The sequence below is a fragment of the Sander lucioperca genome, chromosome 16 (genome assembly GCF_008315115.2).
Source record: "Sander lucioperca isolate FBNREF2018 chromosome 16, SLUC_FBN_1.2, whole genome shotgun sequence".
In the NCBI taxonomy this organism is placed as follows: Eukaryota; Metazoa; Chordata; class Actinopteri; order Perciformes; family Percidae; genus Sander; species Sander lucioperca.
In genome coordinates, this window is record NC_050188.1 from 24,471,275 (window position 1) to 24,481,274 (window position 10,000).

The 10,000-nt window shown below is 42.0% G+C and overlaps 2 protein-coding genes across 2 annotated transcripts in view; one reads left to right on the plus strand and one right to left on the minus strand.

The window, feature by feature from the left end:
- LOC118493394 (zinc finger protein 41 homolog) overlaps nucleotides 1-6,272 on the minus strand; it is a 25,951-nt gene extending 19,679 nt beyond the window's left edge. Inside the window, exon 1 of the mRNA XM_035993041.1 lies at nucleotides 6,260-6,272. The gene's annotated coding sequence lies outside the window, so the exon portion shown is untranslated. The remainder of the gene's footprint in view (nucleotides 1-6,259) is intronic.
- On the plus strand, nucleotides 5,775-6,789 carry LOC116060852 (gastrula zinc finger protein XlCGF49.1-like). Its single transcript, XM_031314605.2, has one exon. The coding sequence runs from the start codon at nucleotides 5,920-5,922 to the stop codon at nucleotides 6,655-6,657; it is 738 nt and encodes a 245-aa protein (XP_031170465.2). The 5' UTR covers nucleotides 5,775-5,919; the 3' UTR covers nucleotides 6,658-6,789.
- Nucleotides 6,790-10,000: the final 3,211 nt, after the last annotated feature.

The window sequence follows — 10,000 nt, forward strand, 5'->3', positions numbered from 1 at the left end:
CGTCTGACCCTACCCTTTGGTTACGACCAGTAAATTCATTCACTCACTGTTGATGTGTAACTGTGCTGATGTCGCTGCCTCTGGTTTCTCTGCGTGGCTTCCTTCGCTGTCTTTATGGCGTCTTATTCACTCTTAATCCTAGGAGTGTCTTCAGCTGTTTTGTAAAATAAACGATAGAATCGGTCACACGCAGCGACAGGGGCAGGGCGTTACACAATCTGGGAGCAACTGCCTGAAAGGAGCGGTCTCCCCGAGTTTTAAGGCGGGTTTTTAGGACCATCAGGAGATTTTGACCTGAGGAACGAAGCGTGCGGAGAGAAGAGTAAGGGGTCAACAAATCAGCGATATATTTCGGCGTCTGTCCATGTAGTGCTCTAAAAGTTAAAACTAAAATTTTATAATCAATTATGTATTTTACTGGAAGCCAGTGGAGAGTAAACTAAATCGGGGTGATGTGTGTCCTTCTGTTTGTTCCTGTTAAAAGCCTGGCTGCTGCATTTTGCACCAATTGAAGACGGCTCAGAGAAAATTTATTAAAACAAGTAAAAAGAGAATTACAGTAATCTAACCGTGAAGAAATAAAGGCATGAATGATCATCTCCATGGTAACTTTGGGTAGTATTGTTCTCAATTTAGAGATATTTCTCAAATGATAAAAACAGTTTCTGACCAACTGTCTAGAATGACCATCCAAAGACATCGATTGGTCGAACAAAACACCAAGGTTACTTAGGCTCAGCTGGACGGAGGAGTCCAAGGAACAGAGGTGTAGTTTGATTTGGGGTAGTTTTTGTTCTGGAGCAATGATCAATGTTTCAGTCTTTTTTGTATTCAGTTGTAGATAATTGTTGTATAACCAAGTGGTAAGACACATTATTAAAATTACGGATTATTTCACTAAGAGGGCTAATATACAGTAGTTACTGGTCCAGTGAACTGTGACTATAATTAAGGAGGACTGTATAATTAGGATAGATTTTTACAATTGTACAGTACTCCCAAATTATAGTCCCAGTTTTTACTGGACGGAACCAGCGGTGGAGGACCTATTCAGATCCTCTACTTAAGTAAAAGTACTAATACAACAGTGTATAAATACTCTGTTACAGTAACAGTCCTGCAGTGAAAATGTTCCTTCAGTAAAAGTGTGTAAGTCTCATCAGGAGAATGTAGTTAAAGTATTAAACTATTGTAGTGTGTGTAAAGGATCAACCAGCTGTGTGTGTAATGGTCTGATCATCTCAGCGTGACTTGTAGCCGTTATATTGTTGACTAGTTTACTTTAGAATCAAACATCAGATTTATAAACTACATGTGTTTAGTGAGCAGGAATCTGAATGTGTAAAGTAACTAGTAACTAAAGTAACTAGTAACTAAAGCTGGAACAGATGAATGTAGTGGTGTAAAAAGTCCAATATTTCTCTCTGAAATGTAGCGGAGTAGAAGTAGAAAGTGGCATGAAAAGAAAAAGACAAGTAAAGTACAAGTACCTCAACATTTGGGACTCAAGTACAGTACTGGAGTAAGACTTACATTACCTTGCGATGGTGTGTGAATTGACGCCGTAGCGAGTAGTATGAAAGGGAGAAAATCTGCGTAGGGAGGTCGGTCGGGGGGGTGGACGGGTCAAACACAGGACTTTCACCAGGAGACCGGGGATCGCGTCCCGCGTGCCACGTTTCTTAAACCTAACCGTCGCTTTCTTCTGGCAATAACGCGTCAAGTGGCGTGTATGTTTACGTCCGCTGTATACAGCGTAGACATACACGCGGACAGCTCAAAATGCGGCCAGATAACACGCCACTTGGCTTAAGTGGGCGTGTATGTTTACGCGAAGTCATGATGTCATGTTGCACACATTGCTCTGTACCTGACTGAACGTTGAATTGATTTGGTTTTTCACTTGAGGTAAAATAAAACTACCTCCTACTGCATGCCTGTTGGGATAATGATGTGTATTAATAAGTATTATTAAAGGATAGTTTTTTTATATAAAGTAAAAGGTGTTTTTTTATTTTGTTATAACATTATGTAAAAAAAAAAAAAAACAGTAGTGAATACACACATCTATTTTCTACTTTAAACCATGAGAGGCTTTCATGAATTTTATCGACACTGGATCTAAACCCACATGAGCGAGCCACACGTGCAGCTTTATTCTGAGTCACTTGTAGTTTGTTGATATTAATTGTTGAAGTGCTGGACCAGACCACAGAGCAGTAATCAAGGTGGGAAAAAACAAAGCCTGAAGTACTTGTATTTGTTCAACGGTCTGGGGTGGTAGGTTTTTTGCACACTTTTTAATAACTGAATGAATGAATGAATTTTATTGGTCGTAACCAAAGGGTAGGGTCAGAAGCTTCAGCGTAACAAACAAATTAGAAAAAAAAATGTACAAGATAAAATAAATTATACAAACTAAAGAACATACACACTTACCCAGATAACTTTCTACATACATGCATAGTGTGTTTGCATATACATGCATACAATTACCTACATACATACATACACGCTTACATATACCCATAAGGGTCAGTACTTATATACAGTACATTGCCACAATAAGGTGAATAATATCCTAAATAATGATAAACCATAATGATAATAATGACGTTCATCATCACCATTAATCAACATTCTCACAGAATAATGTTGATAAGTTATGATGATGATGATTAACTGATTTTAGTTACCAGTTTCTGAACATGTTTGTCCCAACACAATCTATTGTTTGTTAGATGAGATCCTGACGATGTACGCTATGTGTAAGATGTGGTGTATTTGTCATTAGATTAGTGCAGTCTGATGTTAGCTAGGTTGGCCACCAGGTGACACTGTTGTGCCATTAGAATTAGCCACTATAGTACAGAAATGTCAGTTTATTCTGCATTCATGCAAATGATGCAAATGCTTAGGTAACTTGATAATGGGAAATTAACAGACATGTTATTTATTGTTGTTTCTTGTTTATTTCAGTACACACACACACACAAAAACAAATATATTCCTAATCACCTACACATAGATAACTATATACCAACCAGTGTACCCTATTGCGCTTTGCTGTGCTGTGTAGACACAGAGGGGTCTGTCTACGGCGTAGGGTCCGGCATAGACACAGAGGGGTCTGTCTACGGCGTAGGGTCCGGCATAGACACAGAGGGGTCTGTCTACGGCGTAGGGTCCGGCGTAGACACAGAGGGGTCTGTCTACGGCGTAGGGTCCGGCGTAGACACAGAGGGGTCTGTCTACGGCGTAGGGTCCGGCGTAGACACAGAGGGGTCTGTCTACGCCGGCGTAGGGTCCGGCGTAGACACAGAGGGGTCTGTCTACGGCGTAGGGTCCGGCGTAGACACAGAGGGGTCTGCGGGGGTACGCCGTCGATTCGACGCAGAAGCATAAAACAGCTTTTTAATTTAACATCATTCCTAATACAGTCCTACCATATTTACCAACCCAACACCCATTTAACATTTGGTGGAGATGTGCTAACATTCAATTACATTCTTTTCATAATCTGCGGAAAATTGTGCCTCAGCAGATTGGGTCTGATTGTGTAACGACTGATCAGTGATGCCGTGTCAGAGGGGAACATTGTGAGCGGGAAGTTGTCGCTCATGTTTTGAGTGTTTGTACCCTGGGGCTGTGGTATTAGTACTTTTACTGCAGTAACAGATCTGAATACTTCAGGCCAGGGGCGATTACAGGATTTTTAAATCCTCCTTCCTTTCATCCTTACTTCCTTCTCTGCCTCTTCCCTTCCTCCTTTCCTACACACTTCCTTTTCTTTCCTTCCTTCTCTTTTTCCATCCTTCCTAATTTATTCTTCCTTCCATTATTCCTTCCTTCCCTTTTCCATCCTCCTTGCCTCCTTTCTTTCATCCTTCTTTCCATCCCACCTCTTTTCTTCCCTCCTTACTTACTTAAAAACTAAAAACGATCGGTTTGAGTCATTTTTAATGAAAAAATAGCTTTTGTGATGTCTCCTTCTTAAATGCGAACAAGTTTACCTGTTTAATCATAAAAAAATGACCCAAACTAATTAATGGATTATCAGAATAGTTGGAGATTAATGTAACAGATGATAACTAATCCGTTCATCTTTGCAGCTCTCCATCAGATATCTTTACAATCAGAAGTATTTTGTCTAAATGTTGACACTTCTTATTAGAGCCCGAGCACCAAAGGAACCGTTTGGTTTGGAAAGATTAGTTTTCTGCTGCGCAAACACGGGAATTGGGTTAGATTTGGATCTACAACTTTAATGCAAATAAAGCGAATGGGAACTGAATCTTCAGTTTGAATGACTCAGAACTTTAACAGGTGAAAGCTAGAGGTCGACCCATATGGGTTTTCTCTGGCCGATGCCGATCTTTAGAAATCAGGGTCAGCTGATGGCCGATTAATGCTGCCGATTTATTTTGGCCGATATGTGCTTGTTTTTAAACCTCTATTTGAAAGATAAAATGTAACACTAATAATTACTTAAGATACACAAAATAAACATTAACATTTACTCAGTCTTTGCCTTTCTGCTGCTTAGTATTCTGCTAAAATACAACAAATTGCTCATTGAATTTAAAACAAATGAAAGGAAAGTGTAGCCATGATGTGCTTTGTCAGTTAAAAATTTATTTTTGCCAAATGTTACCTGTTCAGCAGATAAAGTACCCCTAATACTATCTTATGATCCATACAGAAAGTGACATGTTATTATTAATCTCAACATAGTTTCCTCCTAACTCCTGTTGAATCACATAAGACTAGGGCTGTCTAAAGTCAGTTCTTGTTCACTTTGTTTGTTAGATCATTGTTCATTTGTTGAAGTGTTTTGGAGATCCTAAACATAGCCTACTGTTACTCCATGTCCTGTTGCACTCATTAAGATCTCATCTGAGCAAATTTCTGTATATAGGCACGGAGAACTGAAGGCTCTGTTTGCTGTCTGCTAGCAACAATTAGCTTCGGTTAGCGGTTAGCTCCAGCCAGCTCCGGTTAGCTCTGTTATAAAGATGTGTGTGTGGAGGAGACTACCATGCTTAGGGGTAACAACCGAACTCTGATAAGTGACGTTTGGGGAGCTTTCACAGCAGTGTGGCCGCGGTTTTTCTACGGTTTTATTAGTACAGTTAATTCCACTGCAAGACCAGCAGCAGCATGCTACTGCTAACGATAGCGTCTGAGCCTAAAGTGTTGTTGACGCTGTCATGCACGCGGTGCAAAACTTCACAAGGGGAGGGGCTGGAGGCAGCTGGTCTGGGTAGCTGTAAAAAATACACCGTTGTTTGGAAAAATTGTAATTCGGCTTTTATCTATACCTGGGCGGTGCGCCCAAGTACAACCTATGTATGAGAAACCAAAGGCACTGGATGAGGTCTGCTCACTCTGCTGGTAATTGACTCTAGGGGCAGCGTGCGTCGAACACGTCTTCCACAACAACAACAACTCTAGGCTTCCCGCAGATGCACCTGTCTATTAATCGGCTTGATATACTTGGATATCGGCCGTTGCCGATAATGTAAAAAATGCCAAAAATCGGCCGATTAATCGGTCGACCTCTGGTGAAAGATGAATTTGAATTCTTGGAGTTTGTGCTGTCTCTCTGCATCTATAGTAACATCTCTCTCTGTGCATTTCCTGTTTCCTGCAGATGTTGAGCAGCTGTTGTGGGTTAAAGAAGAGGTTCCCCCTGAGCAGCAGGAGTGTAGCTCCAGTGTGGACCAGCAGGAGCCAGAGCCCCCCCCACACATTAAAGAGGAACAGGAGGAACTGTGGAGCAGTCAGGAGGGAGAGCAGCTTCAAGGGCTGGAGGAGGCTGATATCACCAAGTTCCCATTCACTCCTGTCCCTGTGAAGAGTGAAGATGATGAAGAGGAAGCTCAGTCCTCACAGCTTCATCACAGACAAACTCAACACATGGAAACAGAAGCTGATGGAGAGGACTGTGGAGGACCAGAACCAGCCAGGAACTCACATCCACTTTTACAACCAGAGACTGAAGACAAAGCTTCAGACTGTTCTGAACCAGAGACTGACGTCAGCGACGAGGACTGTAAGCTGAGCAGAGAACCTCAGCCAGCTTTAAGCTCTCTGAATAACGATGAAGTGCCCGTCAGTGATTTCGCGAGTAAATCTGGCAAAAAGTCTTTTGTCTGCGGCGAATGTGGGCGAAGGTTCGGCCGCAAGGACAGTCTGCGGAGACACATGAGGTTCCACACGGGCGAGAAGCCGTACAGCTGCTCCGTCTGCAGCAAACGCTTCTCCCAGAGGCCCAACCTGATCCGCCACATGAGGTGTCACTCCGGAGAGAAACCCTTCGGCTGCTCCTTCTGCGACGCCAGCTTCGCCGTGCGCAGCGCCCTGGTGAACCACATGAGGATCCACACAGGCGAGAAGCCATTTGGCTGCATGTACTGTGACAAGAGCTTCACGCAGAAGGGCGGCCTGAAGAAGCACATGACCGTGCACACGGGGGAGAAACCGTACCGCTGCCCCGCGTGCGACAAAAGCTTCTCCCAGAAGGCCAACCTCACGTACCACTTCTCGGTGCACACGGGGCAGAAGCAGTTTGGCTGCAGTGTCTGCGACAAACGCTTCACGTGGCAGTCGCAGGTCAAAAGTCATAAGTGTGTCGGCGAGAGCAGCAGCAGCTGAAAACAAACTTTCTGCTTTGTGTCTAATGTGTATAAGTATCGTATTATATGACGTACGTACAACGCTGGGTACTGAATTTTAGACTTTTTAGGCACCGACCGAATTGCCTCTTTGGTATCGAATATGGAAAAATGATTGTATTTTCATGCTTTCAAACCTTTTATTGAACAACTGTTTAGAGCTGGGTACAGATTTCAATACTTCTTAGTATCGAGGATTGAAAAATCGTCATTGAATACCTATTAAGTAAATCTCATCAGTGTCAGTGAGCCAATCAGCACGCAGCATGCTTCTACCAAGATCTAATAATGTCTGTGATTGGCTGTCTAACATTACATGTCGTAGAGACACGCAGGAACAACTTTACGTTGCACAGAGACGGAGATCACGTAGTCTGAGCTGGAAAATACATAAAAAAGATTGGTGCCGTAATGTGTAAAACTATCGTTTAGGAACCGGTATCGATGTCACAGTATTAGTATCGGTACCATAACGATACCCAGCCCTACGTACTGTATGTACAGTATGTGGTGTGCATGCACCCTGGGAGAAAGAGAAGAAAACCCCCGGACCATCATATATTCTTCCATTATTCTGTCATTTATTAAATTATATTTCTATAAAAGAAGTACTGAGAACATGTCCCCAATCCGGGCTGGGAACTGACGCGTGGGCTTCAACTAGGCCTGAACAATTAATCAGAATTTAGTCCAACTCTTAAAAAAAAAGGGAGGCACAATATTTGTTAGGTGTCAAAATACAATTTTAAACATCCAGTTGTCCTCGGGTCAAACCTGACCCATTTTGTGGGTCTTCATCAGAAATTTGGGTTTTTTTCAACCAAATTTTAAAACAAAGTAACATGGATGGTTCACTACAACGCTCTTGACAAGTAAAATACATAATCAGTTCACTATTTTCATTGAATTTGGGTGTTTTAATCAATTTTATAGCATTTGATGAAAAAACAATTGATAAAAGAACTTTGAAAAAAGTGACAAAAATGTCAAAAAAAGTGACAAGTGAAAAAAAAAAAAAGCTTTAAAAATTTGGGAAAAAAACCACAAGAACTTCAAAAGGCTCAGAAAAAGTGATTAAAACATCGGGGAAAGCCACAAAAGTGGCGAAAAAGACGACCAAAACGTTGATAAAGGTTTTTCATTTAAAATCTTGACTCAGAAAAACAAAGTTGCAGGTCGACGGGAAGACGACACGAGGGTTAAATAAAAAAAAAGGTCCATGTGTTAAATGTTTTCTAAGCCTTTTTGGTATTTAGGAATTACATTGTTGTAATGCTCAAACTCACAAAGGGAAAGTATAAAGTATGGGTTTTTTTAACTGTTAAGTTTACATTCATGAATGTATTTTGCGATAATTTTCTTGTAAAAACAAAATACCAACTTCTCCCACATTAAAACAAGATCTTTATAGTTATGGACAATGGGGAATCTGCGGAAGTTTTGGCAGAAAGTTTTGGGTGTGGTTCCCTGTCTGTTCTACCGAGCACGACGCAGAGACTTTGCTGAAATTCTGATTTTGTTTTTCTCTAAAATAGTCAACTTTTTCGTAAAACAATCTGACTTTCTTTCTCGAAATATTCTGAGTATTTTTACAGGGGGAATGAGAGGGGGAAACACCAGAGCAGGGGGAATGAGAGGGGGAAACGTAGCAGAAGATATTCCTTGCTGCCTGAGGCTACATTTACATCACTACGTTTTAGTTTAAAAAGGAATATCTTCTGCTACGTTTCCCCCTCTCATTCCCCCTGCTCTGGTCTTTCCCCCTCTCATTCCCCCTGCTCTGGCGTTTCCCCCTCTCATTCCCCCTGCTCTGGCGTTCCCCCCTCTTATTCCTTCTGCTCTGGTGTTTCCTCCTCTCATTCCCCCTGCTCTGGTGTTTCCCCCCCTCATTCCCCCTGCTCTGGTGTTTCCCCCCCTCATTCCCCCTGCTCTGACGTTTCCCCCTCTCATTCCCCTTGCTCTGGCGTTTCCCCCTCTCATTCCCCCTGCTCTGGCGTTTCCCCCTCTCATTCCCCCTGCTTTGGCATTCCCCCTCTCATTCCCCCTGCTCTGACGTTTCCCCCTCTCATTCCCCCCTCTCATTCCCCCTGCTCTGGCGTTTCCCCCTCTCATTCCCCCTGCTCTGGCGTTTCCCCCTCTCATTCCCCCTGCTCTGACGTTTCCCCCTCTCATTCCCCCTGCTCTGACGTTTCCCCCTCTCATTCCCCCTGCTCTGACGTTTCCCCCTCTCATTCCCCCTGCTCTGACGTTTCCCCCTCTCATTCCCCCTGCTCTGGTTCTCTCATTCACCAAGATTACTTTTGGCTCAAAACTCAAACGCTTAAAAACCAAAAGGTAGCGGTGGAGATGGAGCCTAAAAGACACACTTCCAATGTTCTGCTGCCTATTTGGATCACATTTATTATGTCGATAAAAATTATAGTAGGAAGTGCTGAAGACAGACCCCAATGTAAAATATGTAAAATATCAAAAGTTTCCATGTAAGTGAAGAAAACATTTATTGAAATGAAATGTTGTTGTTAAATAAAACTGAGTGGCTTCATCTGTTAATCTGCTGTTTTTATTAAAACATTACATGGTTTTCTTGTAAGAAATAAACATGCAGGCCTTCACAATAAAACGTATTAAAATCACTTCTTTTTCAACGCAGGACTTTTACTGTGACCGAGCACGTCACGTATTAGAGTAGGACATTTTTCTGAAATTCAGATTTTCTTCTTCTAAAATAGTCAACTTTTTCGTAAAACAATCTGACTTTCTTTCTCAAAATATTCTGAGTATTTGTACAGTGTGGTATTAGTACTGCAGTAGAGGATCTGAAGTATACTAGTTTTGATATGAAGTTGTTTGCAATCTGCCATAAGAACATAAAGAACAACTCTTATTTTGAAGCGTGTTCCCGGAAGTGGTAATAATAGACGTTTGGACAGTGGCTGTCAGCGCCTGAAGCGACGAAGACAAGGCGCCCTGTCACTGCCGGATGTGAGTCGAGTGCAGATGTGAGTCGCGCATGCGTCACTTTGCGACAAGTAGCCTACAAGATGCTAACGGCTTTTTGAGCTAACGCACAGTCTATGAGCTAACGTTAGCAATCAAACAATCATAGATAGCTAAAACGTTTTTGAAATGACTGCTGCTGCTGGCTAAAAGTTAGCAATCAAACACAATAAAGGCTGTAACTTAATGGCGTTTTGAGCTAACGTTAGCAATCAAACAGTCATAGATAGCTACAACGTTTTTGAAATGATTACCATCTTCTGTTATTGTATGTAAAGAGAAACGTTTATTATTTTATAGATTTCACAAATTTCAGTATGACACGT

Excerpts from the sequence above, each read along its gene's own strand:
- LOC116060852 (XM_031314605.2), top strand. The coding sequence starts at position 5,920 with ATGGAAACAGAAGCTGATGGAGAGGACTGTGGAGGACCAGAACCAGCC.